The sequence below is a fragment of the Phyllostomus discolor genome, chromosome 9 (genome assembly GCF_004126475.2).
Source record: "Phyllostomus discolor isolate MPI-MPIP mPhyDis1 chromosome 9, mPhyDis1.pri.v3, whole genome shotgun sequence".
In the NCBI taxonomy this organism is placed as follows: Eukaryota; Metazoa; Chordata; class Mammalia; order Chiroptera; family Phyllostomidae; genus Phyllostomus; species Phyllostomus discolor.
The window spans coordinates 72,718,861-72,735,817 of record NC_040911.2 but is presented as its reverse complement, the minus strand read 5'-3'; the positions used below and the strand labels follow the sequence as shown (position 1 = coordinate 72,735,817).

General features: G+C 40.9%; 1 protein-coding gene across 1 annotated transcript in view; it reads left to right on the top strand.

Annotated features, from left to right (window-relative positions):
• SPTLC3 (serine palmitoyltransferase long chain base subunit 3) overlaps positions 1 to 16,957 on the top strand; it is a 159,676-nt gene that overhangs the window by 96,803 nt on the left and 45,916 nt on the right. Inside the window, exon 7 of the mRNA XM_028524597.2 lies at positions 11,981 to 12,086. Coding sequence (XP_028380398.1) covers positions 11,981 to 12,086 — 106 coding nt within the window. The remainder of the gene's footprint in view (positions 1 to 11,980; positions 12,087 to 16,957) is intronic.

The window sequence follows — 16,957 nt, the reverse complement described above, 5'->3', positions numbered from 1 at the left end:
TATTTCCACATTGTATTCAAACACAAATACAAAATACAATTAATTTAGCCAAAACCATATAATGGGAAAATATTTTAAGCAGAGCCCTACAAAGCAATTTCATTTTAAATATTTAAATAAACTGATGAAGCTCAGCCACATACTGAGTCTTTCCATTCATTACTACTACTCAGAAATTGCTTCAGTTCAACCTGCTGTTCATGATCTAGCCCATGACACCCTATGCAGCTATGTTTATTATCTTGTCCTTTAGATTCCAACCTCAGGAAAAAAATTCCAGTAAAATTACACACGAAGGAAAACATAGTAACTATATCAAGGAGAAATCAGATAGCATCTTGACAAATGGTAAAAACCAATGTCATCATTGAGGAGCAGAAGAACATTGTGTGTCTTTATATGTGATACCCTGAGAAAGACTCAGTATCACTTACATAGTATTCAGATCAAAATGCTGAATTTTATGATTAGACAATCCAAAGTAGGAGTGTTCTACCTTAAAAAATAAAATAGGGATGTATTCTCTAAACATGTTAATGCCATAAAATACACAGAAAAGCTGAGCAGATGGTCCAGATTAAAGAAAACTCAACAGCCATGACAACTAAGTATAATACATGATCCTAGACTGGCTTCAGAAGGAGACAGAGAAATGTTATAAAGGCCATTACTGGGCCAAATTACAACATTATAATATGGACAGTAGGTTAGTAATACTAGATAAGAGTAGTGTACCAATGTTAAGTATACTGAAGTGAATAACCACACTGTAGTCCAGGGCAGACAAACTATGGCCTGTGAGCCCAGAATAGTTGTTACATTTTTAAAGTGTTGTATAAAGAATAAAAAAGAATGTGTTACAGAGACCATATGTGGTCCGCAAAGCCTAAAATATTACTTGCTATATGGCTTTGTATGGAAAAATTTTGCTGACCCCTGCTGGATTCTTGTAATAGAATGCCCTCATTCTTAGGGAAGACACACTACAGTGTTTAGGAGTAAAGGCCTTGGTGTATGCAATTTAGTCCAAATTCAGGAAAAAAATGTGAAAAACAATGTACACATGCACATATTTATACGCAGAGATAGATGACAAATTGATGATAGATAAATGATAGGATGATAAAGCAAATGATAAAAAGTGTTAATAGATGACTCTAAGAGTCATCTATTCTTTGTAGTATTCTTTGTAGTATTCTTATTCTTATAAGTTTAAAATTATTTCCATATAAAATTTTGTTGTAAATCCTTAGTTCTTTGCTAAAATTATAACTTGAGTTTAATATTATCTTCTAAGTTTACAAAGCTCTTAAAACGTTCAATAATTTATGCCTCATGCCCTCCCTTTGTACTTCAGAAAATAGATAATATTTATAATGAATGTGACCTGTGGTTATTTTATACCAGCAACTAGTGCTTATTGAGAATGTACTCTGGGCCAGATGCTGAGGTAATGGCTTTCTCTCATGTACTTATTTAACCCTGTGGACAAACCAATGATGTAAGTACTAGTTTAAAAATGAAAAGATCTAGGATTAGGGATATTAAACCACTTGTCCAGAATCATACAATCCTCAGTGGTGAAGCCTGGAACTGCCTGTAAAAATTCTGGCCTTCCCAGCTAATGAGGAACTGTGTGTGTCAAGGGTCAGAAGTCTGTCATCTAATCCATGAAACTATTAGATATGAAATGCTGTTACTCTTTTGCTTCTGTGGCGGGTAAAATAATGACCCCCAAAGATTCCTACATCCTAATCCCCAGAACCTTTGGATATATTATGGGCCAAAGGGGAATTGAGGTTGCTACTCTGCTAACCTTAAGGTAAAGAGATTATCTGCATGGGTCCAGTGGAAAAGGGAAGAAGAAGAATGTCAGAGATGCGATATGAGAGAGACTTTAATGGCTGGCTTTGTAGATGGAAGGAAGAGAGCCACAAGCCAAGGAATGCCAGAAGCCTCTAAAACAGGAGTGTCTAACTCATTTTCACCAGGGGCCATATCAACCTCAGTTGCTTTCAAAGGGCCAAATGTACTTTTAGGACTGTATAAATGTAACTACTCCTTAACTAGGGGCAAGGAACTCAGTGCTGCCGCTGGGTAGAAACAAGGTGCCAGGCCAGGTAAAACAAGGTGGAGGGCCAGATTCAGCCTATGGGCCTTATGTTTGCCACCTGTACTCTAAAAGTTGCAAGAAAACAAGTTATCTTCCGGAACTTCCAGAAAGGAAAGCAGCCCAGCCCGTAGCCTTGATTTTAGCCCAGGAAAACCCATTTTCGATTTCTGGCCTTCAGAGCTGTAAGATAATAAATCTGTGTTGTTGCCCCAGCCAGTGTGGGTTAGTTGCTTGGGCATCATCCCACAAACCAAAAAGTCACCAGTTCAATTCCCAGTCAGGGCATATACGTAGGTCGCAGGTTCAGTGCCCTACAAAAGGCAGCCAGTTGATGTTTCTCTCTCATCAATATTTCGCTCCTTCTCTTTCTGCCTCCCTTCCCCTGTCTCTCTCTCTTAAAAAAAAAGAAGTTATTTCTAAGCCACTAAATTTGTGCTAATTTCTTACAGCAGCAATAGAAAACTAATACTCTTTCATCCTCAGATACACAAAGCCTGTTCCCACTCACATATGTGCTTAATAGGACTTTTACACATGAGCATATTTTCACTACTGCTGCATTTACACCACAAAAACAGCCACTTTTGACAGCAGGAGTACCTCCAGGGTCCTTACCTCCAGACTTGTTACTTAAGAAGTTAGGAAGTTAGAGTGTATATGGAGGGGAAAGAATTAAACTGAGTTACAAAATGTATGGCATCAGTGGCTGCTGGCTCTCTTTCCTGCTCTGCTGGAGCCAGGAAATACTAAATACCTCAGTAAACAACAATGCTTTAATCCACAATATGCATCCACACAGATCAGAATGATAAAGTGGAGATTGTGTAAGGATCTGCAGAGGTGAAAATTTGCCTTCCTGTGTGTGTATGAGGTAGGCAACCAGCCCAAAGAGAAGTTAATAACTTGAGAGACGTGTTCTTGAGGATGGTCACCTAAACCAGAATGACGTTCTCAAGTGTCAGGATCATGGAGTTTCATACGCCTCTACACATTCTGCTCCCCTGGACTTTTGTCCACTTTATGTCCTTTGCTTACACCTTAAGATACACCCTTATCTTTTGGAAGAGAGGGAGTTCTATTTCATGGAATCAGTACCAGCAGATAACTTGTTATTTAGAGCCTCTCTAAATAAATCAAAATTCTGAACCCTTGAATTCTGAAATTCTGCATCAGAAAAATATACCTAAGGTTCATTTAATCAGACCACCATAATAAACTGAGTCCTTTGTAAACAGGCTTGACCAAGTTATTCATCATTTCTCTTTCTTTATTTCCCAGAAAACTTCTGAGATGAAACAAAATCAGAACAATTAAAAGCTACTCTTTAAGAACTCAGAAGTGCATTTTTAGCAGTGATAAATTAAAAATTGGGTACCAGAACCCTTTATCACTCTGGATTAGCTCTCCTGGATAGAGAATGTGTTACAGAACAGACCAGGGATGGTGGGGGGGGGGGGGCAATTATTGGCCCACCCAGGAATGCCAAAAACTGTTGCAGAATAAGGGACCAAAGGGGGTACTCCAATATACTATTACCTACCGAAAAGACCCCCCCACCCAGGTTTTATTGCCTGTCGCCAATAGGAAAGACATCTCTCAATGCCAGAGATTTGTGAAAAGGAAAGGCAATGTTTATTTAAAGCTATACAAATTAAAGTAGTGACCTAATATGCTCATTAAAATATCAAAGTCCTTTCTGGATACCCTCAGACTCCCACAGTACTTCCTTCTCCCCCTGCCCTAATTCGGGGTACCATAACTCTGGAAAAGAAGCAAACTTCCGTGTTTCAGGCCACGGGCACCATCAGCTGTGTCGCTGTCCAGGCAGGATCTCTAATGAATCCAAAGCCATGTGGCACCTTCTCATGGCCTACTGGCATGAGTTCTTTCACCCTTCTTCCAGGCAAAGTCTCTCCTGCTTCCCAGGCCACGCGGTCAAAGGGAGCACCCCAAAGCCACATGGTCCTCTTCTACCAAAGCTGCGGGGGTTTGCACTCTGGCGAAACCTCATGGTTCCCTTTTCACCTAAGCTGCAGGGAGGGGGTCCCACTCTGGCAAAGCCACATGGTACTCTCCCCTCAATGGCTGTGATGTCTGGGTTTAAATCCCCATGCCAATCTTCCCCTGTGCCCCCATTTCCAACTCCTCCTACAATCAGTTACATCTGCCAGCATTCCTGTATTATTCCAAGTTTACTGGGCTGCCATCATGAGTCTAGGCAGGTGTGGCCCCATGTCATGGAGCCAGTCTTCTCCAAGCTCCCACGCAGGCACTGTAACTCAGGGACCGGCCCCCCAGTTACATCTTGAGGGGAAGTTCCTTCCATCCCCCTGGCTCAGAGCATGGCCAGAACTATTTAACGTATCTATGCAACCATTTAAAGGTTATAGATATGCTAAATGACCATGCCATGGATTAGCTGTAAAGCTGTTGCTGTACAAAACAGCCCTGTGTGTTCCTGCTCCATGTGTCCCTTCCCCCAACTCACACCTGAGGGGGAAAGGGGTGAGGACATCCTAATATTTCCTAGACACCTTGAGTTCTGAACCCCATTCCAAATCCCTATTCGGGGCCCCCTCTTGGCTGCACCCTGTATCAAATGTAAACAATTACTGAGATCATAATGGTCATTTATTCAGTATTTGCTGCTGCCAGGAAATACATTAAACCCTGTACATAATTCATTCACTTAATTTTAACAAAAACCCGGATTCGTAGTTCTCTTCATTATTCACACTTATTAAGAGAAAACTGATCATCAAATTGATTAAATGGCCCACTCAAGGTCATACAGATGATAAATGATGAAAGTCAAAATCCAAACTCAAGTCTGTTTCTCTCATCTTGGTTCATTTCTCCCAGTTGCTTATTCAGGAAGAGATCTCAGGAAGCACCAGCAGGTGAGCAGGGAATGGAGACAAAGAAGCAAAGGCAGTCAGTAAAGAGCACGTTGTCTAGCAAGTTACCACAATAGACTGTGGAGCTCAATTCTACTAGGAAACTCTGGGAAGCCATGTAGGTGTATCTGTGTTATCCCATTTTAGGGTAAGGGAGCTGGAGTATTTAGCCACCAATTCACATTTGTGGATGAAGGCTGTCCCCACTCAGGCCTAGTTTGCTTTCATATCCTGAAAAAAAAGTTCTTGGACCAAGAATGGCCTATGTTTGCAATAAAGAGCCGGGCTGAGGGATATAGGCAGGATATGCACAGCACTTGCTAAAGCTCTTATCCACTAGCTAATTCCAGCTACTGCCAGGCCATGTGCAGGACCCAGAGGGCTGTGGGTCCTTGTAAAAATCAGTCTTGTGTGATGGCATATCCTGTTAGTAGCCTGATTTTCAACCCAGAATGCTGAAGTTTTACTTCTGAATTCCTCAGTGCTGAGAATATCTCCTTGGATTTTCTACTATGGGCAGCTTTAATGAAATAGCCATTCCTTAGTTAGCTTTTGTGACTCATTTGGTGGCACAAAACAGATACTCCAACCTTTGCACACCCTAAGCTAAAGCATTGGCTCCAACCAGGGATCAAGGTTGATTTCCATTAGGATTTTAGTGTATTAGAGGAAATAGGCCAGAGCCCCTTAGGGTACTTGCCTGGCTTTGGTAAACACAAACTCTGGGCTGAGTGTATTAACACTGTGAGCATGCCAGGACTTCAGACCCTTGGGTAAGATTTGACTCTCTGGAAAGGTCAACATCTTCTGTTAGACATTTGGCTATATCAAGACTGAGTAATTTTCCCCCCTGAATCTGCTTATTTTACTGGCAAATGCATATGATCTAGATTCTAGAGCAATGTTGTTTCTCAGACTTTGATGTACACAGGAGTCACTGAGGATCTTGTTAAAATGCAGACTCTGTAGATCTGGGCTGAGGCCTGAGTTTCTGAAATTCTCACAAGTTTCCAGGTGACACTGATGCTGTTGGCGCAGGACCACACAGGAAACAGCAAGGCTGCAGGCTGTCTCCATCCTCAAGTGAGCCACAAAGGGCTTCTTGAGCTAGCCTTGGAGAGGAGAAGTAGTCTTTTCAGCTAAGAGAGTTGCCATGAGGTCAGTGCAGGAATTTGGAGTGGTTTAAAAAAAAAGGTGGAGAAGAAGAACCAAGACTCTCCCTAAAGGCATTTAAAGTCCAAGAGGAGGAAGAACAAAGGGTGAAGTGTTAGTGGGAAAACTCTGAGTTTCATGTGCACCACAAGGGCTCATGAGGGCTGTTTGGATAGAAGTTCAGATCTATAAACATTTAGACTACTTTATAAGCTATGACCTTTTAGGTCTCCATGTCTGACTTGAGTTCCAAACTATGTTCTTTACTTTAATAAATACAGCAATTGCCTCTATATATTTTAACAATAACTAATGGTATTGAACCCTTGCTATCTGAGCCTTTTACACACACTGATTTTAGCCTCAAAAATATGCAAGTAGGCAATTTCTATAATTATGCACTTTTTATAGATGAACAAACAGAGGCACAAAGTGGTGAGGTGATGATGTCCTTAGAAACACAGAGCTAGAAAGAGGCAGAGGTGGGATCTAAACCAAGGAGCTCTGACTCCAGAATTCCTATTTTTAAGCCCCAGGCACTTTACCGCCTTTCTCACTCTTTTCCACTCCCTGCCTCCTCCTTGAGGGTAAATTGACATGGACAATTCTTAGTAGCCTCCATCTCCCATGCAACTGTCCTTGAGTCAGGACAGCTGGGTCCAGCAGATGTGACCAGTAAGTTGCCCTTGCTCAGACCTTGACCTGACACTCAGGATCCCAACACTGGCCTCTGAGCTTTCATATTGTTTCTTGAATCATATCTTACCTTCTTGCATTAACCCCACTCACTTAGGGATCCCATCCAGTACTTTGTCTAATTATACAGCCCCCTTTCTGAGGATTAAAGCCTCAAATGCTGCCCAGAGTCTAAGTGCGTGGGACACATTGTGCCCATGCCTTAGGCTTTGCCTATTCTTCATTTCATGTCCCCCAGGTCAGAAGTTGTGGGTATCATACTCCCTCCCCAGGATACACATACCTTGCCCTAGCACCTGCCTCACTCTCAAACTTAGCCTAGTTCCTCTGCTCCCAGCTGCTTTTTGCAGTCTTCCAAGAAAGTCATTTGCTTCTTTGACCTACCAAAGGCCATGTAACACCTGTCCACATATTTATAGAGCTATCAAAGAAATATGAACCATAAATTAGTTGCCCAAACTGCTTTGCAAAATGTAAAGCATCAAATTTTCAATGCATCAGAAATACCCTCACTGATTTTGTGAAAAAGAGCATCTGTAAATATGATTTTGAGAAAAACATTTGCTTTGCTTGCCAAAACTGGCTTCCCCAAATGCTAAACAATGGGTAGTCTCAAAATTTAAAAAAATGTATTATTGTCCATAGTTATTTAAGTACCTATTGCCTAATATTTTACCTTTGGACTCGATATTGAAGGATGAAACTGAGTATCTCTGTAGAAACAAAAGGAATGGGAAAAAAGATGGAGACCAAATAATTATAAAAAATAAGTAGCATTTCTTCATCATCTAATCATATTTTTATTTAAGCAGTAGCTGTTGAGTGTTTCTCATGTGTAAGTATGAAAAATTTTTTGGCACTCAGCACATGGAATAGAGAACCAAAGGTTGTATTTAAACACAGTTAAGGGTAAGGTTTGTGGAGCTTGGAATGACATTGGGCAGCATATGGAAAGTGGAAGCTGACATTCATCCCAATGAGAACCACAGACCCTGGATCCAGAGAAGCAAAAGGGTGTTGAGAGATGGGCAGTGAGGGATATGCTCATGTCTCAACAAAAGCTCAGTTGCCTAAGAGAATAGGAAGGAAGAAACCTTGGCAGAAGAAACAGTGTTATCACTGTACAGCAAGGGAAGGACAAAGCCAATTATCCAGTTCTTATCTTCTGGAAGATACTCTTCAAACTACACCCAACCTTTCTGCTTAGAAGACTGAGGCTGGATCCCTTGTTTCCTTGTGCTCTTTTTTTCATAGGACCTTATCTGTAGCTTTCCTAGATCACAGAGACTTTGAATTTAGAGGAGGCCCAAGAATAAGCTCTCAAAGTATATTTGTCACCTAAGCCTGATTCTAGGTTTTGGCCCTTAGTCAGATTATTCTGGGTATCTAGTAATTCAGTAATCCAGTAACCATGCCAGTGACAGACCAGGACCAGCTCTGGACCAACATGTGGTCTCCACGCTTTCCTTTTTGATAGCTGTGCATTCACTTGCTCCTTGCTCCTCTCAGCCCTTCACATACTAAAGGAAACAGCCTGGGTGAGTCAGATTTAGTGGCAAATAATGTCTAAGGTATTGTTCATACTCAAATTTGTGGCGATTACAAGTCCATAGTGTATCGTTATAAATTTATAACTTTATCATACAATAGCACTGTGTATATGCACTTTGATCGCATCAAATTTATTCTTTTAATTTCCATTTCAGAGATTTCTTTATATTCCAACAAGAAAGTGGTTTGTTTGGGTTTGAGATTTGTTTTTGTTTTGGGGGAGAAAGAGTCATTGTAGTTGTTGATTTTATAAATCTTTTGAGCATTAGTTCATTCATCTGAAAAAACAAACACCTAATCATTCTTGCCTACTTCTCAAAGCTGTCAGGAGAATTAACATAATGCAAGTGTAAGTGCTTTAGTAAACATCAGTATTTAAAAATTCCTTGCAGATGTTAGTCTGTGGCTTACTAAAACAGTAGAAGCTCATTAAGGCCTGCAGAACATAAGCCGCAATCTCCTGAACCCCATAGGCCTGTGATCCATATACTGTAGCATGATACAGCAAGACCATAAAAATTAGAAACCACCAGATGCTGACATGGGTCCAGAATCCCATGCTGAGTGAAGTTATCCCTTTCCCTGTCTAGAGTCTGTGATTCTAAGAGGTCAGTGAGTTTGTCCCCAACAGAGAAAAAAATGGCAGATTCTGCTCAGTGATTCCAGGTTGTAGATACCAGGGGTTTTGTGAAGTTCCACCAAAAGCCTATCCCCACAAGAAGAGTGAACTCTTCTTTCACTTCAAACACATTGAGTCCCCTGCCAAGGAAGGGCCTGGGATTCCTCTGGCTTCGAAAATGCATCAATCACATCATGGCCATTTAAAGGCTTGTTTTCAGGTCTTGCTTGTTCTTTAAAAAGTAGAGAGAGACTTCTCTTCTTTTTAGAGGTGTTCATTTTAAATTTAATCCTGGACTAAGTCTGTAGTATGCCTATGATCTTTTTGATTGCATAAACAATACAATAATCTTCATGAACAGATTTTTCAAAATCTTATAATATTCATCTTAATACCACTAATTTTGTTCACTTGGGTATTTTTCTTTACTTTGGCATTGGAACTACACTCATCATGTGCCATTTCTATACAAAACTTAAAAATTCCAAGTCCCAGAAGAAAAAGCACTAAACAAGAATGCTTGTATTCATCATCTCTTTATTCCATCACAAACAGGCTTGTGGTAGATTATGGAAAAGGGAGCTGCTCCCCCAGCCACAGAAGTTCCTTCAACATCTTCAGAGCCCAACCTAAAGCAAAAGTGAAAACCAGATGTCAATGCAGGAGATTTATTACTCCTGAAATTCTCAAAATAAGAAAGCTGCTTTTTGTTTCCTTGACTGCCATCTAGTGGTTAATGATATAGTGTCAGTAAAACACACTACATAGGTGAAGACAGACTCTTCAAAGCAAAAGCAAAAACACAGTTAATTAAAGAAATATTATTGCAGACATGAGGCTTTGCTAATAATTCATAGTTAGTTCCCAAGTATTACTCTCTTTCCTGTTCCTTGGTCTACATTTTATTTCATGTACTAATACTATGCACTAGGACTAGGGCTATAAGGATGAATAAAATAATGTCCCTGACTTCCATGGAGGAGACACATGAAATCAAATAATGAGAAACATGATAAATGTCTTTAAAAAATAATAGATGAGTCATGAGGGATGCCAAGAAGAAAGAAAATCTGTATTGTCAGCCAGTAGGGCTTGAGTTGAAGCTTCAGTGATGAGTTAGAATTCTCCAGACAGACAAGAGGAAAAACATGTAAAGGAGAGCTGGGAGGCTGTGCGTTGGAAAACGCTGAAAGACAGGGGCTAGGTCAGAACGAGCCTTGGAGACTGCATTAGGTAACTCCAGCAGTCCCCCCTTAGCCATGGTTTCACTTCCATAGGTTCAGTTACCCTTGGTCAACCATGATCTGAAATATTAAATAGAAAATTCAAAAATAAACAACTCACAAGTTTTAAATTGTGTGCCATTGTGAATGTGGTTAACTCAAATGTACTTGATTAATTAAAAAATGCCACTGGTACCTCTATAATTTTAATTCAAAGAAATACTTGTGGCCTCATTGGGGATAGCAGAGTGGCAGTGTGGAAAAGTAAATGTGCCCACTGAGGCACTCACCCAGCTGTGGGGGTAACCCTCAAGCAGATCCAACCACAGACTGGGGACTACCAGACAAAGTTGAAGGGCTTTCCACTGAGACCTACAACCTCAGCTAGCGAGCCTAGACCCGTGATGAATCTATGAATACCTGCCTCATGAGAGCATGTATGCAGTGGCTAAAACCAATATTGACTGTGCTGTTTTAGGCTTATCTTTGCTACATTTCTCTTGGCGAGTATTTTAAATGGGATCTCTGATGCCCAGTGACCATTATATAATAGTCAAGTCAGCAAGCAGTTCGGTAGCATCCCTATCTTTTCAAATTAAGATTGGATTCTAGTTCTAAAAGACTTCAGTCTTAGATTCTAAAAAAAGGGAAAGCTTGGGGAGTACAAAGAAATAGAGTAGAAATATGAGTAGAAAAATATGCAGGTTTGCAGGTAAAACACACACACACAGCTGGGTTGGTGGACAAATCTCTCCCATTCAAAGCCCAGTCATCTACTCTGACTAGAGATAAATGAAAAGTCACTATTAATTATATTTGACATCAAAAGTTAACAAGATAAATCTAGCAGACATTCATTCTTGCTCATTCTACATCACTGTGGAGAATAAGAAGAGACAGTGGCTCCCACAGAAAAGGTGGTGGTCACAAATGTGGGTCATGGTAGACTGCATGGGTTTCAATCCTGGCTCTCTGCTGCTTCCGATCACAGACCTCAGGCAACCTGCCACACCCCTCTAGGCCTCAGTTTTCTGAACCATAAAATGCAGATACCTCCTCCTTAGGGTCTTTGAGAGGAGTAAATGAGTTATTACAAAGAATGTGCTTAGAAGGAATGCAGATAGGGCTCAATAATTCTAAGCTATTATTAATGTGTCCAGAAGTCTCCAGATATTTTGCAAAGTTGTCCCACTGCCCTTAAGCATTGACAGCTCTAAAGTTGGGGGATTCCAAAAGTAAAAGTCCCAAAGTATAGGAAGTGAGACAGCTACCAGCGATGCTGCCACTCCACACAAACTCAGCTAGACATTAACATGTTCATGTCTTAAAAACTAGTGTTAGTTCATTTTACCTCTCATGGTTCATGTTAACTTGTCTGGAAACCTTATGCCTAAGAGATGTTTAATGTAGAATTTCATCATCTCCTAGGCAGGAAAGGAGAGCCTTTTAAGAGCCTATGAAGCCATGTGCCTCCAGCAGAGGTTTATTCTCTCCGTTACAGAAACCCAATTAGTCACCTTGTCGGAGTTCAATTTTACTAAAAAAGGGACCCCTGTGTCCCCCCAAGTGTTCTCTGATTCTAACTTTGCTTTCTAAAAGTTCAGGTTTCAGCCTGATCCTAAAAAATCTGGTGCCTCCCCAAAAATGATAATAGGGGAGGAAGAAAACCCCTTTCATGACTCAGGGATTTGTTTTTTTGTTCTTGTTTTTGTTTTTGTATTATTTAAAGACATGCAAAGCCTAGAGAAGCTCCTGAGAGATGCTGTAATCTACGGCCAGCCTCGAACCCACAGAGCTTGGAAAAAGATTCTCATCCTGGTGGAGGGCGTCTACAGGTATGTAAATAACCAGAGACATTTGAATACTCTGAAGCCCACAGCAAGCTGGCAAATGGAAAAAGGCTGAACTCTCCTAGCTAAAGAGAAAAATGGGCTAAATACAGATATTATGGAGGGATCTGAGCTAGAGCTACTTATGTGAGCTGGCAGGCCTTGGGTCACCTGTCTTTTTAATGACTATACATATGTTGGAGCACCTTGGAGGCTGGCATCCTTGTGAAGTCTTCTTCAGAAATATCCTCACAGGGCATTACTGACTTGCATTGTATTTTCCCTCTACCTTTGGCTGTCTCACAGTTTCAAAGGCCTTTGGCGGCTGGGTGATTCAACATCAGAATGTTCCTTTTCTTTAAAACTCTAGTAGATGTTGCTCATGGGAACCTGGATGTTTCTAACTGGATAGTGCAATCCAGCTCCAGTTGCTTGCTGAACTTGGCCAGTAGTTGGTAGCTGGTATCAAAATACAAAAGGCCTGCTCATTTTCTCCAATTTAGAGTGCAATTCTCCATACAGAACTGGGGGAGGGTGAGAGAGGGAACAGTCATAGCTTCCGAAGGTATGCTCCAGCCTGAGTTTTCCTACCCTTTTTTGAGCTGAGCAGACAAAACACCCATTAAAGCTATTCAGAGCTATACTTTTATATTGCAGCTTGTGACAGAGTTTGCCTCATTCCATGTCTGAATTGATTATTACTGAAGTGGAAATGTTCTCCAAACTCTCCTTCTGTTAGATACACTAGTCCTAGAGTAAAGAAACATTATCTCAGAAGTTTCTCACTCCTAAATAAGTTCTCAAATAGTCCTAATAATAAAGGAATTGAGGAAGATGTTTCCTATGAGATAACTATTAGAAAGTGAAAGATATGAAAAGAGGAGAATGAGGGCTCAACTTCCCAAAAAAGAGGAGTGTGTCCACAAAGGAGACTTGAGAACAGAAGTAGCATTTCTTTAAGCCAACTAATCCAATTGTTCCCAGAGTGCACACTATTTCCCTTAATTAAATAACAAGCAGCAGATGAAATGTGTCTCTATCCATTTTGGAAAAAAAGAAGTGCCTTCTCCCAAATTTAAAATTATCACATCAGCAGCAGCAGCAGCAGCAGCATCGTCATCATCATCCTAGCATCACTTTATTCTTTTTATCTAGTACTTACTGCCCCAATGGTTGGTGTTCTTCGTGTTCTCAGTGCTCCTGTGGGGTTGCAAAGCTGGCATTTCAAGTTTCTAGTAGGCTACCCCTGCATCACCTATCGGGAACTCCTCAGTCAGCCTGAGAGTGTGTCCTGTTTATTAAATCTCTGGGATCACCCTAGAGCAGCATTCTCAACCAGGGTTAATTCTTACCCAAAACTCACCCCAATCTGAGGCACATTTGGCAATTTTCATTGTCACAACTGCAGAACAGACTAGCATCTAGTGGGCAAAGGCTAGGGGTGCTGCTAAACATCTTACAATGCACAGAATAGTCCCCTACAACAAAGAATTATCCAATTCAATTGTCAACAGGACTGAGGTTGGAAAACCCTGGCTGTAGCATATTTGGACTATTCACTGGCCCTGAACTTGCTACTTTTAGGAAATAATTGCATATTGCCTCTGGGCTATCATGCCACAAGCATAGATATTTCTTCCTGTGTGATTTTCGACGGTTGCCAGTCTGGGAGGGGAGCCCTTATCTAAACACCTGTTACTCAGCCCTGGAATATCGGGAGGATGTATCACCTGGGGGAGAGCAGATGGGGCATCTCCATTTACCAGAGTAAACAAAATCCAACTGAAAAGAAATAAAACTTGACTCCACTAAAGTAAAATTGCATTGTATGCACACTGATCATGGCTGAAATTAAGTGGGCCACCAGTGTTTTATTCTCAAATATTCCATCAGTAATAAAAGAAATCACTCCAGCAGCAGGCATTGTTAATGGCTCCACAGGACCTGCCTCCTACCATGATCTCAGGAGGACAGGGGAGCTGGGTGTGGACTTCTGGCTCTAGACCAGCATGGCACCAAACCACAACTTAGGCTTCACTAGTAGTGATGACTGTTCTGTTATCTATCACTGCATAATACGAGGGGGGGCCCAAAAAAACAGAATTATCTTCTGGAGGGTGGGCCCCTTGTAGTACAGGCTCCCCTGCCAGGTGAGTGTTCTAGAGATCCATCTGTATCAGTGTACCAGCTGGCATTGTTATTAGAGACAGTTTTCTGCTTCAGTGATTGTTTTTAAGACTTTTGATGCATTTACCCATTTCATGATGGGTGATTTATGAGCACACCTGCCCACACCACACTGAATGTTAAGCAGTTTTTGGCCAAAACTGATATGACCCTCCTGCCCTGCCCTCCCCATTCACTTGCTCTCTCCCAGAGCAACTTTTTATTGTTTCCTCAGATGAAAAAAAACCTCAAAGGGAAACATTTTGCTGATTTGGAAGAGGTAAAACAAAAAATGGCAGAAACACTAAAAGGCATCAAAATCAATGAGTTAAAAAATTGTTCTGAGCAGTGGAAAATGTCTTCATAGGTATATTACATCAAATGGAGAATACTTTGAAGGTGATTGGAGTTTAAACATGTAAGAATAAACCCACAATTTTTATAAATACATTCCAATGTTTTGCAATCCCCCTTCTAGACCACTGCACAATATAATGGCTCACACAGCAGCAATGAGTTGTTATTTCCCATGCTACTCTGGGCTGTCTGGACCCCCTGGGCAGTTCTCCTTCTGCTCCATACGGTGCTGATTAGGGATCATTCATGGGACTGTATTATGCTGGGAGTCCAGTAGGGGCTGGAGCATCCAAAATGACCTTACTCACTCATTTGGGCTCTTGGCATTGGCTGTTGACTGAAGTGTTTTGTTCTTTCCTCTTTACTAGGGTGCTTTCTCTATGTGTAGTCTTGTCCCATTCAGCCAGAGCTTCCTTACAGCATGGTAGCTGATTCCAAGAGAAGGAAAGCAGAAGCTGATAGCCTTTCAAAGGCCAGGCCCAGAACTTGTGCAGTACCACTTCTGCCACACTCTATTTGTCAAAGCACATTACAAGGCCAGCCCCTATTCAAAAGGAGGGGAAATAGAGCCCACCTCCTGATGGGAAAACTGGCTTAGTGGACAGGGATGGGAAGACTTGCAGGCAGCCATCTTTGGTGGGTCTACCCCAATGGCTCAATTAACCTCGCAGGTATACAGAGTGAAGTGTCCACTTCCCATGATGTGTGGTCATAGATAAGTTCCTTTTATCTTTCCTGCACAGGAATCTTGTCTTTAAATGAGACTGTGACTAACAGGCTTCATTCATACACAGTAGACAAAGCATGTCTTAGGCCTCAGCACCTTCTAGAGCTTCAGTTTCCCCAACTGTAAAATACAGCTAGCCTAGGATAGAGTTTTGGAACATGGATGTTCTCATTTGATGCTGTCACCAGAAAATGAAATTCTTTCCCACAAGATTCTCCAAAGGGCCAGGGTTAAGAATGTAAAATCAACAGTTTAATTCATTTCTACTTTTTAGAGATGTAATATGGACCCCTACCTTGTTGATATCTACACAAAGCATCCATTAAACTTTCACCCCCAGGGTTTTTTTTTATCTCTTGCTTGTGGTTTCCCACCATGGAAAACATTATCCCACCACAGAAAGCTCACATAAATCAATGTTTTTATAACTCCAGAGAGAACAGTCAACCAAATTAGATAGTTTCAGGCGGGTATCAATGTAGAAAAGGCTAAATACCAAAGCCAAGAAGTCAGTAAGTGCCACAAACGCAGTTAGATAATAATAATTACAACAAAAATAATAGCAATGTCACATCTATAAATAACCTATGTACTATTATTTACACATAGACTGTAGAATAGCCAGGACTTGAAGGGAGACCTGAGATTTGGATTCAAATGTTGTTGCCACCTACAGCTGCCACCCTTTGTAACATTCTTTTCTACATAAATGAGGTCATATAAGCCAGTGCTTGCCGAAGTCCCTCCCATAGTAAGCTTGCACCCAATGTCACTAAATTTATTTTCAGATGAGAAAGTTGCAACTTGGAAAATAAATCACCCTTGTAGCCAAGCGGCTTCATTAGCTCTTCACCCACCCCAAAGGAGGTGTCAGAGGAAGGAAATCACATTAATTTCCTTGCTAAACATTTCACATGTGCCATCTTGAGTAGTAAGCCTCTCTATGTCTCTTGAGGTTATTGTAAAGATGAAGATATTGAGGATCTGAGGCCTGGATAGCTTGCCCCAGGGCAGATAACTGAGGCAAAACAGAGCTGGGATTCAAATCAGGTAGCCCTGTTAAGACAGAGGCCCAATATAAACAGGAGAGTCAGCTAATGTGTCCGCATTTAATGAAGTAAACATGGGAACTGTAAGGTTATCCATTTGACTCTCAGCGTTAGCCTAACTAGGGCTTAGTTTCTTTATCTGTAAAATAGGAAGATTGAAACTTAAAGCTTAAAGTTCCATGACTCCGTGATTTTTGGTTTAAGAGTACAATAGTAATATTTTTAGTGTTCTGATTTGTATTTTCTTTTAAGTATTACTTTGAAATCACACTCTTCTAATTTTATGTCTCTGGGAAGTCTAGTTTTTGACTCATTGTGGTTGAGAAATCTCAAAATTATTCAAAAATAGACTAAAGAAGGAGAGAGGGGTCCCAGATAACATGAAATATAAACTAGCATAGCTGGACCACAAACTTTTAAAATAAAATTAACCAAAAATAACATCCAGCCCTTCCAAAAGAAAAAAAATATAGAGATAGATATATAAAATATATCTATATATAAGCCCTGGCTTGTGTAGCTCAGTGGATTGAGTGAGGGCTGCAAACCAAAGTGTTGCAGGTTCGATTCCCAGTCAG